The sequence below is a fragment of the Bombina bombina genome, chromosome 5, assembly GCF_027579735.1.
Source record: "Bombina bombina isolate aBomBom1 chromosome 5, aBomBom1.pri, whole genome shotgun sequence".
NCBI lineage: Eukaryota > Metazoa > Chordata > Amphibia > Anura > Bombinatoridae > Bombina > Bombina bombina.
In genome coordinates, this window is record NC_069503.1 from 1,008,106,251 (window position 1) to 1,008,130,886 (window position 24,636).

At 41.7% G+C, this 24,636-nt stretch overlaps 1 protein-coding gene across 2 annotated transcripts in view; it reads right to left on the reverse strand.

Annotated features, from left to right (window-relative positions):
- Positions 1-877: 877 nt before the first annotated feature.
- Positions 878-24,636, reverse strand: part of ANKRD46 (ankyrin repeat domain 46) — a 92,752-nt gene continuing 68,993 nt past the window's right edge. For both annotated transcript variants that reach the window (XM_053715248.1, XM_053715247.1), the window contains one exon: positions 878-2,784. In XM_053715248.1, the coding sequence (XP_053571223.1) occupies positions 2,568-2,784 (217 nt within the window). In that variant the 3' untranslated portion in view covers positions 878-2,567. The remainder of the gene's footprint in view (positions 2,785-24,636) is intronic.

The following is a 24,636-nucleotide window of genomic DNA, read 5'->3' on the forward strand; positions in this document are numbered from 1 at the left end:
AATTATTTTCTGGAGCAGAATAAGAGAGCAGTGTGTGTGCTACTGCCTATGCATTTAATTCCTTAGCAGGAGAGAGATAAGAGGGGACTTTAGTAGTAATATACCCAATTAAACTAATTAAAGGGACAGTTCACCCAAAATGTTCTCCCCTTTAAATTGTTCCCAATAATTCATTTTACCTGCTGGGTTGTTTTAAATTGTTTACAAGTAGCTCCTTTACCCCTATTTTGGCATTTGAAATAGCTGATTTAGCCTGTGTTATCCCAACCTATACTGAAAGTTTCTATACTGGAGTATATTCTATTGAATAGCCTAAGTAAACACAGCCAGCAGAAGAAATACATTCATATAAAAACAATTTTACAGTGTACTGTCCCTTTAAATATAGCAGTTAATTTGTTTTAATTGCAATGATTTTTTAAGCAAAAATGAAAGAATGGAATTAAAATTTCAGATAGCTGCTAGAAAATTCTAGAGCAGTTGTGACCAATTTGTGGTAAGATGAGATCTACTTTTTTTTTGGTGAACTTTGCACGTTGAATAAAAGGAAATTTTAACTTGCACCAAATATTCTGATGTTATGAATCACTGCTTGTTGAAGTCAAATACTTGCTTTTCATTTGAGACCATGGTTGTGTGCATAATATGGAAGCAAAAGAAATCCCACATGAAGAAGTTCTCTTTAAATAACCTAACAAATGTAAACTATGAAAAATTTGACTTTACAGTTGTGTATCTAGTATCAAAATGCTATATACCATCAAAAAAGGAAGACCCCCAAATAAGGAGAAACACCAAAAGGCTAGTATGCTGTACCCTATAATCTAAGATAAAGGGTGTATAATAGTGATTAAAAATAGAGTCTGGGACAATGCAATTGCCAAATATTCAACAATTTATTATGAAAATCGATGAAACCTTTTATAAGGGTATCCCCACAGTCTGCCGGCTACTAAATGTCCAGGAGGTTATGGTAAAAAAAAAAAAATGGTATCCCCACAGTCTGCCGGCTACTAAATGTCCAGGAGGTTATGGTAAAAAAAAAAAAAAAGCACAGATGACTGTCTCTTAAATTGAAGGTGCAGGCACATAAATTAAAGTACTCTGTGCCTTAGATGCATCAACTAGCCAACAAAGCAAAGACAACAGACACAGGGGAGAAAGACACAGTGTACTGATTCCAAATAAAGGAGACTGCCATTACGGTGTCTCCTAACTGCACCAGCCTCTACCTTCTATTCCATTGTAGACTGTTCTCCGTAATCTCCTCCCGTGATCCGTCTGAAGTTATCAAGTATACAAAGCAAGTTGGCGCAGAGAGGTGGGGGGATCCCACACTAATGATGCTGCTCTAATGGTGGGTATTGCACCGTCTCTGACTACTTTTTTATTACTATATTCTCTTTTTGTATATATCCTTATTTTGAGGTCTTACTTTTTTGATGCTATATTGCATGTGTGCAGAATATACTTGTACAAATTTACATATTTCCTTTAAGTTAAAGGGATATGAAACCCAATTTTTTTCTTTCATGATTTAGATAGAGCATGCAATTTAAGCAACTTTCTAATTTACTCCTATTATCAATATATAAATTGCAAGGTTGCTTAAAATTGGAAGGTTGCTTAAAATTGCATCATAAAAAAGAATTAAAGGGCCATAATACCCAAATGTTTAAACACTTGAAAGTGATGCAGCATAGCTGTAAAAAGCGGACTAGAAAATATCTCCTGAACATCTCTATGTAAAAAAGAAAGATATTTTACCTCAAAAGTTCCTCAGTAGTCACCTCCCATTGTAAAGGATTTCTAAGCAGCATTTTAGTGTGTCTGTCCTGGGACAGCTGAAAGGATGAGCCTCGTGAACTCTCATATTATTTCACCAATCAGGTAAAGGAAGCTTACTATGAAATCTCATGAGAGTTAAGTCAAATCTCATGAGATCACAGTAAGAGTTCATGACCTCAGCACTGCTGATGCTGATTGGCTGCTGTTCATTTCTTCATATTTTTTTTTATTTTTACCTGCAGCTGGGAGCAGGTGAATTATAACTTTTTACACAGAACTTACTCTGCTGAGCTGAGGAGATTGTGAGGTAAAATATCTTCCTTTTTTTACATAGAGATGCTCAGGTGATATTTTCCTGTCAGCTTTTTACAGTTATACTGCATCAGTTTCAAGTGATTTAGCCAAAGATGACCAGTTGAAATGTTAATAAAAAATGAACCTCGATTGACTTTCATATTGGATTTTGTTTCACTCATCTGAAAAGAATTCAACTGAAGAACGGAGATTCTTCCTACAGGAAATAAGAGTCAGATTATCTTCAGTTAACCATATACTTGAGATTTTGAGGTTTCATTTATATAAATCCAAGACAATTATATTATTAATCCATTGCAATATCCTCTTGGAATGTGAAAGGCTTGCAGTGTTAGTCCCAATTAAATAGTTTTTTTTAAAGGTTGTATGAGAAGTGGTTCTATTTATAAATGCAGCTCATAAAAAATATGACTGCATCGAAACTGAATGAGAAGCTGAATGCATATATGGACAAAGCATTTGCTTTAGTGCACAAGTTCAGGCTGATTTTCCACAAACGGTAGCACCCCACTAACATAGTATGCTATGCCGAGGGAGAGAAGAGCAATAACGACAAGGAGCAGGAGTACCCTCCAGAACCCAAGATCCTCCACAAACTCCTGCCACGTGGTACGGAAGCTAGAGAGGACTCCTTCACCTTGCTGCAGGTTTGGATTCAGAAGAGAATGACTTTCCATTGCACTGCAATAAAAAAGTAGATGTTAACACACAAAAAACAAGAGAGCTTTTGTACAGAAAACGTTTATCATTCATGTAAAATGACAAAATAAGGAACAATAAAATACTCTGATAAACTTAACTCAAAACCCTGGCTAATATTGGCAGTTTTTAAGATTTTTTTCACATTTTAAAAAAACAAAGCATCATTCACCTTACATAAAGAATAGTAAGAAAAAAAAAAATTAACCTGACCAAATCTATACTTAGACCAAGAGCTCCTGCCATGCACGTACTGGCACTCCGTTGGGACCCTCCATTTTAGAAATATTTTGAAAAGGTAGCATGTTAACATAGATGTACTGAAAAAATACTCAATCCATCTGTATCACTCCAAATAAGTGTGGTTGGTTGTTTATGTATAAAGCGGTACACATTACCTAAGGGGTTGACAAATTTATATGACCTTAAACAAGACAATTGAAAAGCCAGATGCAAATACATCTGTAAAAGTAGAATAATCCAAAAACATAGGAGCTAAAAGTTATATGTATTGCGGGTCCTTGAATTCATAATAAAACTTCTGAATTTGTCAAAATATTCTTAAATATATGAAGTATAGTAAAAATTAGGCACAAGTCAAATTTTAAGAGCTGTGGCACCCTGTCCCCAAAATTTATAAAGCTCTCACCTAATGCTAATCTGTAGCATAGATACAGAAGTTTCCATTAAAGACTATAAATATTTTGCTCAATTCACCTGTCACAGACAGGGGTTTGCCACCTCTGCCGGTGACTCTGTCAGGGACGGGGTTAATTAATCCCAACCATTCTAACCAGTAAACAATACAAGGCTAACTACACCTGCCAACCAATTTACTACAGGCAGGGCTAAAAAAACAGCCTCTGCCACAGACAGAGCTACCTGACAAGCTGCAATAGGGAGAGTGTGAATGACTAAACCTCTCAGGGTTTCCATCTGACAAATGCAAATTTAGAGCCAGCCCACATTAATCCCGAAATTCTGCCTACACCACTCCAAAAATTAATATTCACGGACACCACCCAAAAAAAACCAACTTATTATTTAGGGCTTTTTGGGCTACCCCTAAATTACAGTTGCATTAAATATAAAGAAAAAAACAAATATATAAAAACTATAATACTTTGGTAATGTTAATCCAAACCTTAAGGAAAGCTGCAAATTCAGTTACTAGAACACAAAAACAGATCGGATTAACCCTTTGACCCAAAAAGACGTATATTTACGTTATGCAGTACTTTGCCCAGTGTAACGTATAACGTATATATACATCCTAGCTTCAGGAAGTTATAGCAGCCTTGGCTGTAACGTGACAGCAGAAAGCTGCTATTCCTCAGCTGCATGCATCTGCCTGCATATGAAAACAAAGCACGATCGGTGCTCTGGTTCCATATGAAGGCAGATGCCTGATTGTTACACACAGTGACACTGTCATCTGCCGATGGGAGGTGTGGGAGAAAAAGCGGGAGGCAGGTAGGCGGCCAAGCGGCGGAGGGGGGGTGAGGGAGGGTCCTTTCTCTCCAGAGAGAAAATCTGAAGGGAGAGGGAGGGATGGTGTGCAAAACTACAGAAAAGGCTGGGAATGGGAAGTGGTCCCCATGTAATGATAGCCGGGAGGGGAGAGGTAGGGCGACCACTAAACTACAGAAAAAGGAAAAAAAAAAGTATAAATTAGGTACTGGCAGACAACTGCCAGTACCAAAGATGGCTGCCATTAGTGGGAGGGTTAGAGAGCTGTTTTGGAGGGATCAGGGGGGTGGAGGGTTGAGGGGATTACTACACTGCAGAAAAATGGTGATGAAATGGTGCTTTAAAGTAACTTTTATGATTCAGAAAGAGCGTGCCATTTTAAAGACACTTTAACTTCCATTATCAAATTTTGCACTTTTTATTTTCACACTTTCTAGGGAAGAAACTCCTGATGTGCATATGCACAAGCTCACAGGAGTATAATAGTCTGTGATTGGCTGATGTCTGTCACATGGTACAGGGGGCCAGAAAATGGGAGAAAAAAAATAAACTGGTCATAAAAATTTTTTTTTTAAAAATCTACTGCTTATTTGAAATTCAGAGTAGGTGTTAAATCATTGTCTTCTTATTATGCACTCCCCTCTGGTCCTTCAATCCCAGGTTTCTCCCGTTCCTTGGAAATAATATCAGTGACCAAGGAAGGGGACAAGAAAACCTCAGCTGACTTACATTTTGGTTTGAAAATAATATCCAATTGCTTCTAAAACCTCTTCTCCACAGGCTTAGGATCCTGGACCCCTAAAGTCATCAAAACTTCCTTAAAGGGCCATGATACCCAAATGTTGAAACACTTGAAAGTGCTGCAGCAGAGCTGTAAAAATCTGACTAGAAAATATCACCTGAACATCTCTATGTAAAAAAGGAAGATATTTTACCTCAAAATGTCCTAAGTATTTACACCCCATTGTAAAGGACTTTAAGAAGCAAATCAGTATCTCTGCTCAGGTGATATTTTCCTGTCAACTTTTACAGTTATGCTGCATCACTTTCAAGTGATTTAGCATATTAGTATTATGTATCTTTAAGTAAGGAAAGCAAATGCTCTACCATTAAATGAAAGGTAGTCTCCTTAGATTCCTGATACGAATTTGAGGATAATTCCTCAGAAGAAAAGTTCTCACTTATAAAGACAGGACAAATACTCAGTTAAAGAAGATCTCTCTCAAACAGGAGTCTTGAACCCTGGGCCATCAAATTAATAATCTGATGCTCTACTGACTAAGCTATTCAGGATTCAGCTGTACTGTCTAAGAGGCGCAGAGACAGTAGAAAACTCTAGTAACGGAGCCAGAAGAAACAAAATTTAAGCTTACCTGATAAAAAAAATTCTTTCCAGATATGGTGAGTCCACAGAATCATCAATTACTGTTGGGAATATCACTCCTGGCCAGCAGGAGGCGGCAAAGAGCACCACAGCCAAGCTGTTAAGTATCACTCCCCCTCCTACAAACCCCAGTCATTCGACTGAAGGTAAATGGAGAAAAAAGGAGCAACACAAGGTGTAGAGGTGCCTGAGGTTTTAGCTAAAAATAACCATCTTAAAATAAAGGGTGGGGCCGTGGACTTACCATATCCAGAAAGAAATAAATTTATCAGTTAAGCATAAATTGTGTTTGCTTTCCTAAGAAATGGTGAGTCCACGGCATAATCAATTACTGTTGGGAACCAATACCCAAGCTAGAGGACACAGATGATTAGGAAGGAACAAGACAGGTAACCTAAACAGAAGGCACCACTGCTTGAAGAACCTTTCTCCCAAAAGCCGAGGCAAAAGTATAAAATTTGTAAAATTTAGAAAAAGTATGCAGAGAAGACCAAGTTGCAGCCTTGCAAATCTGTTCCACAGAAGCTTCATTTTTGAAAGCCCAAGAAGACGAGACAGCCCTAGTGGAATGAGCAATAATCCTCTCAGGAGGCTGCTGCCCAGCAGTCTCATAAGCCAAACAAATTAAACTTCTCAACCAGAGAGAAAGAGAAGTTGCAGTAGCTTTCTGACCTCTATGTTTCCCAGAGAAACAAACAAATAGGGCAGAAGACTAGTGATAATCCTTAGTCGCCTGAAGGTAAAATTTTAGAGCATGCACAACATCGAAGTTTTTAAATATTTTTATTGAGGTTGAGACAAGTATTACAGAAAATATTCATCCAGTGACAATGAAAATATGACAGTGAAACATATATTGTAGGCCCAAAAATATATCTAAAAAGTGGAGGCAAAACCATTCTGGGCCAGGATCCTATGTGTCTCTGGAAGAACATCAAAACAATAACTATATAATATAGAACAGTGTCTGGTGTCAATATTGCCAGTATTGCAGATCATGAAATTTACAACCAGTATCTGGCAAACAAACGTGCAATTGTAATATATGTGTAACCAGTATAGCAATAAAGGAGAATGAAACCTCATTTTTACATTTTATATATATAGCAAGTATGGTCTCCACAATGCCATTCATGCAGTTATTTAATCTAAAAGAGAGAAAACATTGGGGGCAAGTGGAGATTAGTGTTTGTCTGGCCACACTTGGACCAGGTTAGCGGGAGGGGTAAAGGAAGTTCAGCGGGCAAGAGCCGCTCGAAGTGGAGTGGGGAGGGGATGGGGAGCGGATCCTTATAAGATACTAAATTAGTAGAGTGCTAGGATTAAGTAACAGTCTGATTATATAATCATAGGGGTAGCCTACGAAGGAACACCTGTGGTATACGTAATTAATTAAATAATAAGGAGGACTATAGTCCATTCAGGCTATAACAATGGACGAATTCTAGGTGAACCCTATATATAGTGGTGTTTTAAGGGCTATGTAAGAGTAGAATGTGTTGCTCATTTCAATGGGTAGCAGTTGAGGTATTCCCCTGTTAAAACTATTTAGTATATAGATATATATGTTAGGTCTATATAGATCTCCCGACTACAATATGTACAATAATGGAGCAAGCAGAATGAAATAAGGAACTACCTAAGATTATTGAGGTTACAAAGGTGAATGGGTCCTCCAGGCTTAATAAATGAGGTTGGGAGAAGAGTAGCATAAAAAAAAATAACAACAATTGTGCACTATTAAAAACCGCTAAACTTAACCCTGGTATGAGAACACCTTTATGTATATAAGATACCAGTGATGAGAGCAGGGTGAAATCTAGTTATAAGCTAGAAGCACTGTTTACAAATAACTGTACAGCAGGCATCCAAGTCACAACAAAGGTAAAGACAGTTCAAGTATTATGAACAAAACATATTTGTAGGATTATAATAGTATAGGAGACCAGTTATAGTGGGTAAATTGAACTCAGCTAATGATGAACTGCTAATAATATACATTGTGTAAAAAGCTGACCTTCAGTATATTTAGCTACGGCTTAGTGTTGGTTCAATTTTAGTATTAAACAAATCATAGAGCCTTTTTCTCTCTAGATGGGCGTGTTGTGTAGCTTAGACATTGACCTCAGCAAATATAGTTTTTGACTGTACACATATATAATGGCACTATCCTATTTTATCTAGTATCAAGCAGAGGATAAGAAGAGAGAAAGAAGAATGAAACTCATATTCTCATTACAGAATAATCCTCACTAAAGTAAATTTGAATGGGAAGGCGAGATAAACCTGAGGGGTACAAATGTGAAGAACCTTAGTGAACTTGTAAATACCCCCTTATATACAGACAGTTAATAATTAAACAGCAAAACAATACAGCGGTATACATTGATATGTAAACACAAAACTAAAGTTCAAACAACATATTTAGTTTAGAGCCCAATTTTAAGCTTATCTGGAGATAGGAACAGGTGGAATAACCTCACAAAAAGCGGATGTGAACACTCAGGGCTTGCGGTGTGTGCAATAACTGAGCCCTTCAGAGTGTATAGTCAAGTCCTAATCTTTAGCCTACACCTACGGGCAATAATGACCTCCATAGAGAGAGCCACAGTATTAAGTCTCTGCAGTTAATTTTCGGGACAGGTTCAGAGCCGGCTCCCAGCATACGTGTAGCGCTCCCAGGGTGCAGATACAAGCTGGCGTCTCCAAAAATAATTCTGCAGTCCGGAAGGTCTGAGCGTGAGACACATGGAGTGGAGGCTGTATTCAATAGTGCAGAACTCAGAGGCTGCCATCCAATTTGGGCTTGACGCTTCCCAGCGACCGGCCGCATTGCTAGGAAGCCAAAAGTAAGTTCCTCCGTGTCCCTTGAAACAGGAAGAGAGACTCCGGGTGTATCCCCAGGAGCCGCAGTGCGGGGACCAAGCTGTCGCCAGGGGAGAGCAGTTGTAGTGATCGGAATGCAGGGTAAGCTATAGCACTTGACTCGGGGCAATGAAACTAGGGAGCCCCATCCAACAGACGTCTGCCGTAAGCTTGCAGGAGATCTTTGCTGTTGGCAATGAATCCTGACTTTCAGGTTCTGAGCAGAAGGAGACCACTCTGGTATATGTAGCGGTGGGGGTATTTTAGCTGTAAGGGTCGATTCAGAGGGACTTTCATGGAGCCTCAGTTGCTTCAGATTAGTCTGTTCCATGGTGGGGTCTTCCGTGCATTCAGACTGCGTGGGGTCCTGAGGGCTCATGATAGCGTTCCCAGTATGCTTCTCAGTCTCCCATTCCTCATAGCTGGCGCCAGAGCTTGCGAGCTTCCTGATGTAAGGAGTGTGACAGGTCTTGAAAACACCAATACATTTTCTGTTCAAACAAAGTCAACAGATCAATGGCCACTGAGTGTGAAAGGTGCCGGTCCATGTTAAAAAAGTTACACAGTCCGTAACAGTACAGTAATAAAGGAGCTATTCACAGTGTAAGAATGCCAGCGTGGTTAGGTTAGCAAAATGGCGTCTTCTTCGTTTTTTTTGCTGCAGCGGTCTCAGGGGGCCTAAATCGTAGGATATGGCACTACCCCAAGCTTTTGTGTTGTCAAGACTGACATAGGTATTCTGCCTCTTAGTTAAATGTTTTTAAATGAAAGGTTGCCTGCCCTGAGCGGTCTTAAATGCAAAAATCTGATAATAACAGCCGGAGCTGAGGTGAAGTGCGACCGCTCAGATGCAGAGCCAACTCCGCCCCCCCTGATTAATATTTTCTATCCAAAAACAACTTTAGGAAGGAAACCAAACTTAGTACGAAGAACCGCCTTATCGGCATGAAAAATAAGATAAGGCGAATCACACTGCAAAGCTGAGAGTTCCGAAACTCTCTGAGCAGAAAAGATAGCCATAAGAAACAAAACCTTCCAAGATAACAACTTAATATCTATGGAATTCATTGGCTCAAACGGAGCCTGCTGCAAAACCTTAAGAACAAGGTTAAGGCTCCAAAGAGGAGCAAATGACTTAAACACAGGCCTGATTCTGACCAAGGCCTGACAAAAAGATTACACATCCACCAGACGTTTATGTAACAAGACAGAAAAAGCAGAAATCTGACCCTTCAGGGTACTGACAAACCCTTTTCCAGACCTTCCTGGAGAAAAGACAAAATCCTAGGAATCATGGCCCTACTCCAAGAGTAGCCCTTGGATTCACACCAATAAAGATATTTACGCCATATCTTATGGTAAATCTTTCTAGTAACAGGCTTACGCGCCTGATTCATGGTCTCAATGACTGACTCAGAAAACCTTCGCTTAGGACAGAACTAAGCGTTCAATCTCCAAGCAGTCAGCTTTAAGAGAAACAAGATTTGGATGAAAGAATTGACTCTGAAGTAGAGAGGTTCTTCCTCAGAGGCAACTTCCAAGGTGGAAGTTCCTTGATCTGAACAATGACTCGTGGAAGGAGAGCAAACAGGTATGGTCAGCCTGAAGTCCCAAGGAACTGCCAGAGCATCTATAAGAGCGGCCTGTGGGTCCGTTGACCTTGAACCGTACCTTGGCGTTCTGCCAAGACGCCATCAGATCCAACTCCGGGAACCCCCCATTTGAGGGTTAAGCTGGAGAACACCTCCAGATGGAGTTCCCACTCCCCGGGATGAAAAGTCTGTCTGCTCAGGAAACCGCTTCCCAGTTGTCCCACTCCTGGAATGTGGATGCAGATAGACAGCAGTTGTGAGCTTCCGCCCACAGAATAATCCAGACCCACCTCTTTCATGGTTAAGGAACTCTGAGTTCCTCCTTGGTGGTTGATGTAAGCCACTGAGGTTATGTTGTTGACTGGAACCCGATAAACCGGGCTAAGGACAGCTGAGGCACCGAAGAGAATCTCTTGTCGACTGATCTAGATCTATCCTCTGAGACAGATCCGGCATTAATCCTCGTTCCATTGCCTGAGCATGCATAACTGCAGAGCTCTCAAATGGAATACGAAGGCAAAGGAATGATGGTCCATGGCAGCAACCATCAGACCAATTACCTCATAAATTGAGCACTGATGGTCGAACCAGTAGACTGAAGAGAGAGGCAAGAGTAAAAATCTCTGGCTTTTCTGACCTCCGTCAGAAATAATTTTCATTGATGGGAATCTATTATAGTCCCCTAAGAAAACTACCCTTGTAGCTGGAACAAGGGAACTCTTTTTAAGATTCACTTTCCATCCGGTGGGAACGTAGAAAAGACAACAAGATCTCTGTGTGAGATTTTGCTTGTTGAAAAGATGGCGTCATCTGAACTAAAATGTCTAAATAGGGGCGTCACAGCAATTCCCCAAGACCCGAATCATGCCAAAAGAGTCCCCAGAACCTTTGAGGCCAAAACGGAAGAGCCACAAACAAAGAGTTTGTCAGAAAAGCAAATCTCAAAAATTTGTGAAGATCCCTGTGAATGGGAACATGAAGGTACGCAATCCTTTCAGGTCTTATGGATCGTACATGAACAGACCTTCTTGCACTAAGGGAAGGATGGAACGTATAGTCCTTCCATCTTGAACGACGGTTACTCTGAGAAACTTGTTTAGACACTTTAGATCTAGAATAGGCCGGAAGGTCCCCTCCTTTTTAGGAACCACAAACAGATTTTGAGTAGAAACCTAGATCCTGTTCCTCTACGGAACATCACTCCCAGGAGGAAAGATCCGGAACACATTTAAAAAATGCCTCTCTTTTGGCCTGGTCTACAGACAAATACTTGAGAGGTGAAACCTGCCCCTGGGCAGAAAGGTTTTGAATTCCAATTTGTAACCCTGAGATACTATGTCCACAGCCCAGGGATCTGGGACATCCCTATCCAAGCTTGAGAAAACTGAGAAAGTCTGCCCCCACCCTGATCCGATCCCGGACCGGGGGCAAACCCTTCATTCCTAATTTGGAGTCAGCTGAGGGTTTCTTAGACTGCTTCCCCTTGTTCCAAGACTGATTGGGTTTCCAAGCAGACTTGGACTGTTCCTGCTTGGAAGAAGAAGGGGAAGACTTTCCTCTGAAGCTATGAAAGGAATGAAAATTACTCTGAAGTCCTTAGGTCTATTCTTCTTATCATGGCGCAAGGAAAGACCCTTTCCCCACCTGTAATATCAGAAATTATTTCTGCCAGACCAGGTTCCGAACATGGTCTTGCCCTTGTAAGGAATCGCCAAAAGCTTGACCTTAGAAGTAACATCAGAAGACCAAGATTTTAACCCACAATGCCCTACGAGCGTAGAGAACAGCAAAAAAACAGAATTATGTTTACCTGATAAATTACTTTCCTCCAACGGTGTGTCCGGTCCACGGCGTCATCCTTACTTGTGGGATATTCTCTTCCCCAACAGGAAATGGCAAAGTGCCCAGCAAAGCTGGTCACATGATCCCTCCTAGGCTCCGCCCCTACCCCAGTCATTCGACGACGTTAAGGAGGAATATTTGCATAGGAGAAACCATATGTTACCGTGGTGACTGTAGTTAAGAAAATAAAATTATCAGACTGATTAAAAAAAAAAACCAGGGCCGGGCCGTGGACCGGACACACCGTTGGAGAAAGTAATTTATCAGGTAAACATAAATTCTGTTTTCTCCAACATAGGTGTGTCCGGTCCACGGCGTCATCCTTACTTGTGGGAACCAATACCAAAGCTTTAGGACAGGATGAAGGGAGGGAGCAAATCAGGTCACCTAAATGGAAGGCACCACGGCTTGCAAAAACCTTTCTCCCAAAAATAGCCTCAGAAGAAGCAAAAGTATCAAATTTGTAAAATTTAGAAAAAGTGTGCAGTTGAAGACCAAGTCGCTGCCTTACATATCTGATCAACAGAAGCCTCGTTCTTGAAGGCCCATGTGGAAGCCACAGCCCTAGTGGAGTGAGCTGTGATTCTTTCAGGTGCTGCGTCCGGCAGTCTCATAAGCAATCGGATAATGCTTTTAATCCAGAAGGAGAGAGAGGTAGAAGTTGCTTTTTGACCCTCTCCGTTTACCAGAATAAACAACAAACAAAGACAAAGTTTGTCTGAAATCCTTAGTAGCTGCTAAGTAAAATTTGAGAGCACGAACTACATCCAAGTTGTGCAACAAACGTTCCTTCTTTGAAACTGGATTAGGACACAAAGAAGGCACAACTATCTCCTGGTTAATGTTTTTGTTAGAAACAACTTTTGGAAGAAAACCAGGTTTAGTACGCAAAACCACCTTATCTGCATGGAACAGCAGATAAGGAGAAGAACACTGCAGAGCAGATAATTCTGAAACTCTTCTAGCAGAAGAAATTGCAACCAAAAACAAAACTTTCCAAGATAATAACTTAATATCAACGGAATGTAAGGGTTCAAACGGAACCCCCTAAAGAACTGAAAGAACTAGGTTGAGACTCCAAGGAGGAGTCAAAATTTTGTAAACAGGCTTGATTCTAACCAGAGCCTGAACAAAGGCTAGAACATCTGGCACAGCTGCCAGCTTTTTGTGAAGTAACACAGACAAGGCAGAAATCTGTCCCATCAAGGAACTTGCAGATAATCCTTTTTCCAATCCTTCTCGAAGGAAGGATAGACTCTTAGGGAATCTTAACCTTGTCCCAAGGGAATCCTGCAGATTCACACCAACAGACTATACCCAAATTTATGTGGTAATTTTTCTGGTTACAGGCTTCAGGCCTGAACAAGAGTATTAATAACAGAATCTGAGAACCCTCGCTTTGATAAGATCAAGCGTTCAATCTCCAAGCAGTCAGCTGGAGTGGGTCGAACGGACCTAGAACAAGAAGGTCTCGTCTCAAAGGTAGCTTCCATGGTGGAGCCGAATGACATATTCAACCAGATCTGCATACCAAGTCCTGCGTGGCCACGCAGGAGCTATCAAAATCACCGACGCCCTCTCTGATTGAATCCTGGCTACAGCCTGGGGATGAGAGGAAACGGCGAGGAACACATAAGCTAGTTTGAAGGTCCAAGGTGCTACTAGTGCATCCACTAGAGCCGCCTTGGGATCCCTGGATCTGTACCCGTAGCAAGGAACTCTGAAGTTCTGACGAGAAGAGGCCATCAGATCCATGTCTGGAATGCCCCACGGTTGAGTGACTTGGGCAAAGATTTCCGGATGGAGTTCCCACTCCCCCCGGATGCAATGTCTGACGACTCAGAAAATCCGCTTCCCAATTTTCCACTCCTGGGATGTGGATAGCAGACAGGTGGCAGAGTGAGGACTCCGCCCATAGAATGATTTTGGTCACTTCTTCCATCGCTAGGGAACTCCTTGTTCCCCCCTGATGGTTTGATGTATGAACTTGGCCCTCGCTAGCTGAGGCCAGCTTTGAGAGCATTGAATATCGCTCTCAGTTCCAGAATATTTATCGGTAGAAGAGATTCTACCCGAGACCAAAGACCTGAGCTTTCAGGGATCCCCAGACCGCGCCCCAAGCCCATCAGACTGGCGTCGGTCGTGACAATGGACCCACTCTGGTCTGCGGAAGGTCATCCCTTGTGACAGGTTGTCCAGGGGACAGCCACCAACGGAATGAGTCTCTGGTCCTCTGATTTACTTGTATCTTCGGAGACAAGTCTGAATAGTCCCCATTCCACTGACTGAGCATGAACAGTTGTAATGGTCTTAGATGAATGCGCACAAAAGGAACTATGTCCATTGCCGCTACCATCAAACCTATCACTTCCATGCACTGCGCTATGGAAGGAAGAGGAACGGAATGAAGTATCCGACAAGAGTCTAGAAGTTTTTGTTTTTCTGGCTTCTGTCAGAAAAATCCTCATTTCTAAGGAGTCTATTATAGTTCCCAAGAAGGGAACCCTCGTTGACGGAGATAGAGAACTCTTTTCCACGTTCACTTTCCATCCGTGAGATCTGAGGAAAGGCCAGGACAATGTCCTGTGTGAGCCTTTACTTGAGGAAGGGACGACGCGTCGAATCAGAACTGTCGTCCAAGTAAGGTACTACAGCAATGCCCCTTGGTCTTAGCACCGCCAGAAGGGGACCCCTAGTACCTATGAGAAAATCCTAGGAGCAGTGGCTAATCCGAAGAAAACGCCACGAACTGGAAATGCTTGTCCAGGAATTCAAACCTTAGGAACGATGATGTTCCTTGTGGATAGGAATATGTAGATACGCATCCTTGAAATCCACCTTGGTCATGAATTGACCTTCCTGGATGGAAGGAAGGAGTGTTCGAATGGTTTCCATCTTGAACGATGGAACCTTGAGAAACTTGTTCAAGATCTTGAGATCTAAGATTGGTCTGAACGTTCCCTCTTTTTTGGGAACTATGAACAGATTGGAGTAGAACCCCATCCCTTGTTCTCCTAATGGAACAGGATGAATCACTCCCATTTTTAGCAGGTCTTCTACCCAATGTAAGAATGCCTGTCTTCTTATGTGGTCTGAAGACAACTGAGACCTGTGGAACCTCCCCCTTGGAGGAAGCCCCTTGAACTCCAGAGAATAACCTTGGGAGACTATTTCTAGCGCCCAAGGATCCAGAACATCTCTTGCCCCAGCCTGAGCGAAGAGAGAGAGTCTGCCCCCCACCAGATCCGGTCCCGGATCGGGGGCCCGCATTTCATGCTGTCTTGGATAGCAGTGGCAGGTTTCCTGGCCTGCTTTCCTTTGTTCCAGCCTTGCATAGGTCTCCAGGCTGGATTGGCTTGAGAAGTATTACCTTCCTGCTTAGAGGACGTAGCCCTTGGGGCTGATCCCGTTTCTGCGAAAGGGACGAAACTTAGGTTTATTTTTGGTCTTGAAAAGACCTATCCTGAGGAAGGGCGTGGCCCTTGCCCCCAGTGATATCAGAGATAATCTCTTTTCAAGTCAGGGCCAAAGAGTGTTTTCCCCTTGAAAGGAATGTCAAGCAATTTGTTCTTGGAAGACGCATCCGCTGCCCAAGATTTTAACCAAAGCGCTCTGCGCCACAATAGCAAACCAGAATTTTTTCGCCGCTAACCTAGCCAATTGCAAGGTGGCGTCTAGGGTGAAAGAATTAGCCAATTTTAAGAGCACGGAATTCTGTCCATAATCTCCTCATAAGAAGAAGAATTACTAATAATCGCCTTTCCTAGCTCATCAACTAGAAACACGCGGCTGCAGTGACAGGGGACAATGCATGCAATTGGTTGTAGAAGGGAACCTTGCTGAACAAAATCTTTAAGCAGACCTTCTAATTTTTTAACCATAGGATCTTGGAAAGCACAACTATCTTCTAAGGTATAGTGGCGCGCTAGTGTAGAGTAGAAACCGCCCCCTCGACCTTGGGGACTGTCTGCCATCAGTCCTTTCTGGGGTCGACTATAGGAAAACAATTTTATAAATATGGGGGGAGGTACTAAGGTATACCGGGCCTGTCCCATTCTTTACTAACAATGTACGCCACCCGCTTGGATATAGGAAAAGCTTCGGGGGGCCCCGGGGCCTCTAAGAACTTTTCCATTTTACATAGTGGTTCTGGAATGACCAGATAATCACAATCATCCAAATTGGATAACACCTCCTTAAGCAGAGCCGCGGAGATGTTCCAACTTAAATTTAAAAGTAATCACATCAGGTTCAGCTTGTTGAGAAATGTTTCCTGAATCTGAAATTTCTCCCTCAGACAAAACCTCCTGGCCCCCTCAGACTGGTGTAGGGGCCCTTCAGAAACCATATCATCAGCGTTCTCATGCTCTACAGATTTTACTAAAACAGAGCAGTCGCGCTTTCCACTGATAAGTGGGCATATTGGCTAAAATGTTTTTGATAGAATTATCCATTACAGCCGTTAAATGTTGCATAGTAAGGAGTGATTGGCGCACTAGATGTACTAGGGGCCTCCTGTATGGGCCAAGACTGGTGTAGACGAAGGAGGGGATGATGCAGTACCATGCTACTCCCCTCACTTGAGGATCATCTTGGGCATCATTTTTACTAAATTTTTTTTTTTTTTTTTTTTTTTTTTTTTTTTTATGACATAAAATACATATAGTTAAATGAGAAGGAACCTTGGTTTCCCCACAGTCAGAACACAATCTATCTGGTAGTTCAGACATGTTAAACAGGCATAAACTTGATAACAAAGCACAAAAAACGTTTTTAAAATAAAACCGTTACTGTCACTTTAAATTTTAAACTAAACACACTTTATTACTGCAATTGCGAAAAAGTATGAAGGAATTGTTCAAAAATTCACCAAAATTTCACCACAGTGTCTTAAAGCCTTAAAAGTATTGCACACCAAATTTGGAAGCTTTAACCCTTAAAATAACGGAACCGGAGCCGTTTTTATATTTAACCCCTTTACAGTCCCTGGAATCTGCTTTGCTGAGACCCAACCAAGCCCAAAGGGGAATACGATACCAAATGATGCCTTCAGAAAGACTTTTCTATGTATCAGAGCTCCACACACAGCAGCTGCATGGCCATGCTGTCCTCAAAAACAAGTGCGCCATACCCGGCGCGGGAAAATGAGGCTCTGACTATGATTAGGGAAAGCCCCTAAAGAATAAGGTGTCAAAAACAGTGCCTGCCGATATAATCATATCAAAATACCCAGAATAAATGATTCCTCAAGGCTAAATATGTGTTAATAATGAATCGATTTAGCCCAGAAAAAGTCTACATTCTTAATAAGCCCTTGTGAAGCCCTTATTTACTATCTTAATAAACATGGCTTACCGGATCCCATAGGGAAAATGACAGCTTCCAGCATTACATCGTCTTGTTAGAATGTGTCATACCTCAAGCAGTAAGAGACTGCACACTGTTCCCCCCAACTGAAGTTAATTGCTCTCAACAGTCCTGTGTGGAACAGCCATGGATTTTAGTTACGGTGCTAAAATCATTTTCCTCATACAAACAGAAATCTTCATCTCTTTTCTGTTTCTGAGTAAATAGTACATACCAGCACTATTTTAAAATAACAAACTCTTGATTGAATAATAAAAACTACAGTTAAACACTAAAAAACTCTAAGCCATCTCCGTGGAGATGTTGCCTGTACAACGGCAAAGAGAATGACTGGGGTAGGCGGAGCCTAGGAGGGATCATGTGACCAGCTTTGCTGGGCTCTTTGCCATTTCCTGTTGGGGAAGAGAATATCCCACAAGTAAGGATGACGCCGTGGACCGGACACACCCTATGTTGGAGAAACTAGAAGTTTTTGCTCCCAGTCTAACAACCTGCAGAATAGCATCCAAAATAAAGGAATTGGCTAGTTTAAGAGCCTTAATCCTGTCTTGGATCTCATCCAAAGGAAGTTTCCACCTGGAGAGAATCAGACAAGGCATTGAACCAATAGGATGCAGCAATTGTCACGGTGGCAATACACACCGCAGGTTACCATTGGAGACCTAGGTGAACATATATTTTCTTTAAATAAGCTTATAGCTTCTTGTCCATAGGGTCTTTAAAAGAGAAACTATCCTCAATAGGAATAGTAGTTCTCTTAACCAAGGTAGAAATAGCTTCTTTTACCTTAGGTACCGTGTGCCATGCTTCCTTAATAGAATCTGCAATCGGAAACATCTTCTTGAAAATAGGAGACGGGGAAAACCCCCGGCTTCTCCCATTCCTGTGTAATCTCTATGGCACGGGAAAAAACTCCTTAGAAGAAGGAACATCAAAGTAACTTAAGTTAACTAGATTTCTTAGGGTGGACAACTACAGGTGTCTGAGTAGCGAAAACCTCCTTTAACAGTACCTGGAGGTGTTCAAGCTTGAATATGAAGGATACCACCTCAGCGTCAGATGAAGGAATTACACTGTCCGAGTCTGAGATTTCACCCTCAGAAATTCCCTAAGAATCCTCCTCATCAGATTTAAGAGGAAGAATCATTTGAGAAGCATTGCTGGAGTAAGAAACCTTGCTCTCTGAATCTCTAAGTTTCTTCTTGCGCTTCCCCTTTAACATTGGAAAGGAAGCTATAGCTGCAGATACTGCTGAAGAAACCTGGGCCGTAATTTCTGCTTTTAGATTTACTCTCCCAGGAGTTATAGAGGAACCGTAGGGCACTTCATGCGACACCATTGAGGCTTGGGACGTTGCAGGAGAGGGCTGTGGTAAGACCTGAACAGCATCTTCCTTAGAGACCTTGGGCTCAGTATCAAAAATAACTATGTCTTACACTAACAAGCACCAACTCCAAAAATGGAAGTTAAATTATAATAATACATTCTTTAATTTTAATTATTATTCTCCTCAGTCTAAACTCCAGCTAGAGAAGTTCCCCACAGAGCAAAAGCGGTTAAGACAGAGACTACGCTCTGATGGAACAACTCCACACCTCAGACTTGACTGAGGTGCCTACCTTACCGGAGCCGGTGGCAGGCAAATAACAGAAGCGACTACTCCCAGAGCCTGACTGCCGTAACTGCTCAGACGCTGATCCACACTTCCGAGCGCTGCTAGAAACAGGAAGGTCCGAAACCAAGTTCCGCCCTTCCGCATAGAGAAGGCGCCTCCCCCTGAGCACACAGTGCGGGAGAAAGGTAAGCATCGTAATAATGTGACTTAAATTGGTGTATAAATAAATAACTTGTTACTCTCTTTAAAAAAAAAATACGTTTATATAATTTACTACACTGTTGTTCAGTAGATAGTTAAATATTATTAGAGAAAAATCACTGAATTACTATTGATTTGAAGGGTATTGGAGGAAGCCCTTTATTTGACTATTAGATAGAACAGCACAGTGTCAAATGTATTTTTTTTTCACTTTGCCTGCTCCTAGTGGGCAGGATTCCACAAGTAAGGAATTGTGGACTCTCACCAACTTAAGAATGAAATCTAGAACAATGAAGAGGCTAACTGGAACTACAGGACATTGATGCTGAACCTGTGCAGATTGATACCAATATGCATATGCTATAGTCTTAAATGGCCTAAAGAAATAAACCCATCTAATTAAATAGATCTGCTCATTTGAGTGTAAAGTGCACTAATTTTAATATAAAAATCTCTAAGCAAAATTTAAGCACCTATTTTTCCCAGACAGCATACAGCTAATTTTGTCATGATTTTATAACAGATCAGTTTGCAACACTACACTATTGTCGAAGTAACTACCTGTATTTCTTTTTAATTTTAACACCTCTTTTGAGTTTATATATATATATATATATAGCCCCGTTGCCTCTCGACTGCTAAACATTACTCATTACTAATATAATATGTAGGAAACTATTGGGGAGAATAAAGTTCTGCTTTTTTAATATATTCTAAATATGGCCGCCAAACTCGCCCCACGGTTACGTACTAACCTTCTCTTTCAATCCATCCTCCAATCAGAATGGAATCCTCGGTCAGAATCTTCAAACTCGTTCACGGCGTTTCAAGCATGCGCGATTCAATAGGAACCAAAAAAGCATAACTTTATTCTCCCCGATAGTTTCTGATGTATTATATTTTTAACAGTACCCTATTACTTAAAGGGACAGTATACACTTGTTTTCATATAACTGCATGTAATAGACACCACTATAAAGAATAAGATGCACAGATACTGATATAAAAATCCAGTATAAAATGGTTTAAAAACGTACTTAGAAGCTTTCAGTTTAGCTCTGTTGAAAAGGTAGCTGGAAAGCCCACTGCAAGTGGGAAATAAGACCCTCACCCCCTCCCCCTTCTTTTGCATATGAAAAGACCCTTCACACAAACAGGAGCAAGCTGGAGAAGGTAGCTGACGGTATTCAAATAAAACTTTGGGGCTTGGTTAGGAGTCTGAAAATCAGAGCAATGTTATTTAAAAATAAGCAAAATTATAATTTTTTTCCAAAAACAAACTTTATTGGCATTATAAATAGATCATCTACAAAACATTTATGCAAAGAAAAAATGTGTAAAATGGCCCTTTAACACCGATCTAATTAATTGTATGCGTCAAGTCCAATTGCTGTGTACGATCTGACTGATTTACAAATGTGCATGCGCAATGACATATCATGTGCGTCATCAATCCCTTCATAAATGAGCGTGATTTGTAAGTGAGATGGGGAAGAAGGAGGAGGAGTTTGGCGGCCATATTTCGACTAGAGTAACGTATGTATTTGGAAGGATTCCTAGGACAAAGATAGAGGTAATAGAGAAGGGAGCCTGTGCAGGCGGATCTTCGTTTGCGTTACAAACATATGTAATCCGGTTGTGTCGGGTGTTGACTGTCCCTTTAAGTGATCAATGATAATAAGTATATTAATTCCACTACTACTACTAATAACAAAGTTAATGCTAAATCAGTTAGGAAGGGTAGGGAAGTTTCCTTTAAGTGCAAACACAGACCTAAGCTAAACAAGTTTAAGAGTCTATTTAGAACAGCCATGTGTTATTAATGATCAGCAAACCATAGCAGCTTGTAGCAAGCATGTGCATATTAATTTATTATCCCTGAAGCAAGATTTGATTTGAGTTTTGCAGATGGTTTTAAAACATGTATTAGAAATGAGCAGTTAAAATTCTGGGACATGGTGTACTCTCCAAAGCTACAAATCTATTTTTTGTAATCACACATATTAGTTCTGATAGAATGCTTATAACTCAAAATGTATGAATATGAAATTTATCGCACTTCATGAAGACACAATTACTGGAAGTTTCACAACGGCCACAAAGGATTCAATTTAAAGGGACACTAAACTCATTGCTTTCCTTTGATAAATTTGAGAGGGCATTTCTATATAAAAACATAATTTATGCTTACCTGATAAATTTGTTTCTCTTGTAGTGTGTTCAGTCTACGGGTCATCCATTACTTATGGGATATATTCTCCTTCCCAACAGGAAGTTGCAAGAGGATCACCCAGGCAGAGCTGCTATATAGCTCCTCCCCTCACATGTCATATCCAGTCATTCGACCGAAACAAGACGAGAAAGGAGAAACTATAAGGTGCAGTGGTGACTGGAGTTATAATTTTAAAATTTAGAACCTGCCTTAAAAAGACAGGGCGGGCCGTGGACTGAACACACTACAAGAGAAATAAATTTATCAGGTAAGCATAAATTATGTTTTCTCTTGTTAAGTGTGTTCAGTCCACGGGTCATCCATTACTTATGGGATACCCATACCAAAGCTAAGTACACGGATGATGGGAGGGACAAGGCAGGAACATTAAACAGAAGGAGCCACTGCCAAAAACCAGCCTCCGAAGAAGCGAAAGTGTCAAATTTGTAAAATTTGGAAAAAGTATGAAGTGAAGACCAAGTTGCAGCCTTGCAAATCTGTTCAACAGAGGCCTCATTCTTAAAGGCCCAGGTGGAAGCCACAGCTCTAGTGGAATGAGCTGTAATTCTTTCAGGAGGCTGCTGTCCAGCAGTCTCATAGGCTAAACGTATTATGCTACGAAGCCAAAAAGAGAGAGAGGTAGCCGAAGCCTTTTGACCTCTCCTCTGTCCAGAGTAAACGACAAACAGAGAAGAAGTTTGTCTAAAATCTTTAGTTGCCTGTAAGTAGAACTTCAGAGCACGGACCACGTCTAGATTATGCAAAAGACGTTCCTTCTTTGAAGAAGGATTAGGACATAATGATGGAACAACAATCTCTTGATTGATATTCCTGTTAGAAACAACCTTAGGCAAAAACCCAGGTTTAGTACGCAGTACTACCTTGTCTGAATGAAAGATCAGATAAGGAGAATCACAATGTAAGGCAGATAACTCAGAGACTCTTCGAGCCGAGGAAATAGCCATCAAAAACAAAACTTTCCAAGATAAAAGCTTAATATCAATGGAATGAAGGGGTTCAAACGGAACACCCTGAAGAACTTTAAGAACCAAGTTCAAGCTCCACGGAGGAGCAACAGCTTTAAACACAGGCTTAATTCTAGCCAAAGCCTGACAAAAGGCCTGGACGTCTGGATTCTCTGCCAGACGTTTGTGTAAAAGAATAGACAGAGCTGAAATCTGTCCCTTTAGCGAACTAGCGGATAAACCCTTTCTAAACCCTCTTGTAGAAAAGCCAATATCCTAGGAATCCTAACCTTACTCCATGAGTAACTCTTGGATTCGCACCAATATAAATATTTACGCCATATCTTATGGTAAATTTTTCTGGTCACAGGTTTCCGAGCCTGTATTAATGTATCAATAACCGAATCCAAAAACCCACGCTTTGATAGAATCAAGCGTTCAATTTCCAGGCAGTCAGTCTCAGAGAAATTAGGTTTGGATGGTTGAAAGGACCCTGAAGTAGAAGGTCCTGCCTCAGAGGAAGAGACCATGGTGGACAGGACGACATGTCCACTAGGTCTGCATACCAGGTCCTGCGTGGCCATGCAGGCGCTATCAGAATTACCGATGCCCTCTCCTGTTTGATCCTGGCAATCAGTCGAGGTAGCAACGGAAATGGTGGAAACACATAAGCTATGTTGAAAACCCAAGGGGCTGCTAATGCATCTACCAGCACCGCTCCCGGGTCCCTGGACCTGGATCCGTAACAAGGAAGCTTCGCGTTCTGGCGAGATGCCATGAGATCCAGATCCGGTTTGCCCCAACGACGAATCAGTTGAGCAAATACCTCCGGGTGAAGTTCCCACTCTCCCGGATGAAAATTCTGGCGACTTAGGAAATCCGCCTCCCAGTTCTCTACGCCTGGGATGTAAAGCGCTGACAGGTGGCAAGAGTGAGACTCTGCCCAGCGAATTATCTTCGAGACTTTCAACATCGCTAGGGAACTCCTGGTTCCCCCTTGATGATTGATGTAAGCCACAGTCGTGATATTGTCCGACTGAAATCTGATGAACCTCAGTCTTGCTAACTGAGGCCAAGCTAGAAGAGCATTGAATATTGCTCTTAATTCTAGAATGTTTATTGGAAGGAGTTTCTCCTCCTGAGTCCACGAACCCTGAGCCTTCAGGGAATTCCAGACTGCTCCCCAGCCTAGAAGGCTGGCATCCGTTGTTACAATCGTCCAATCTGGTCTGCGAAAGGTCATTCCTTTGGACAGATGAACCGGTGACAACCACCAGAGAAGAGAATCTCTGGTCTCCTGGTCCAGATTTAGCAAAGGGGACAGATCTGAGTAATCCCCGTTCCATTGACTGAGCATGCATAGTTGCAGCGGTCTGAGATGCAGGCGCGCAAATGGCACTATGTCCATTGCCGCGACCATTAAGCCGATTACCTCCATGCACTGAGCTACTGATGGGCTTGGAATGGAATGAAGGACACGGCAAGCATTGAGAATCTTTGATAACCTGGACTCCGTCAGGTAAATCTTCATCTCTACAGAATCTATAAGAGTCCCTAGAAAAGGGACCCTTGTGAGTGGTAACAGAGAACTCTTTTCCACGTTCACTTTCCACCCATGCTACCTCAGAAATGCAAGAACTATCTCTGTATGAGACTTTGCATTCTGAAAACTTGACGCTTGTATCAGAATGTCATCTAGGTACGGAGCCACCGCTATGCTTCGTGGTCTTAGTACCGCCAGAAGTGAGCCCAGAACCTTCGTAAAAATTCTCTGGGCCGTGGCTAACCCGAAGGGAAGAGCCACAAACTGGTAATGCCTGTCTAGAAAGGCAAACCTTAGGTACCGATAATGATCTTTGTGAATCGGTATGTGAAGGTAAGCATCCTTTAAGTCCACTGTGGTCATATATTGACCCTCTTGGATCATGGGTAGGATGGTTCGAATGGTTTCCATCTTGAACGATGGTACCCTTAGGAATTTGTTTAAGATCTTTAAGTCCAAGATTGGCGTGAAGGTTCCCTCTTTTTTGGGAACCACAAATAGATTTGAGTAAAATCCTTGTCCCTGTTCCGATCGCGGAACTGAGTGGATCACTCCCATGATTAAGAGGTCTTGTACACATTGTAGAAATGCCTCTCTCTTTACTAGGTATGTTGATAACCTCGAAAGATGGAACCTCCCTTGTTGAGGAGAGGTTTTGAAATCCAGAAGGTATCCCTGAGATATAATCTTCAACGTCCAGGGATCCTGCACATCTCTTGCCCAAGCCTGGGCGAAGAGAGAAAGTCTGCCCCCCACTAAATCCGTCTCCGGATAGGGG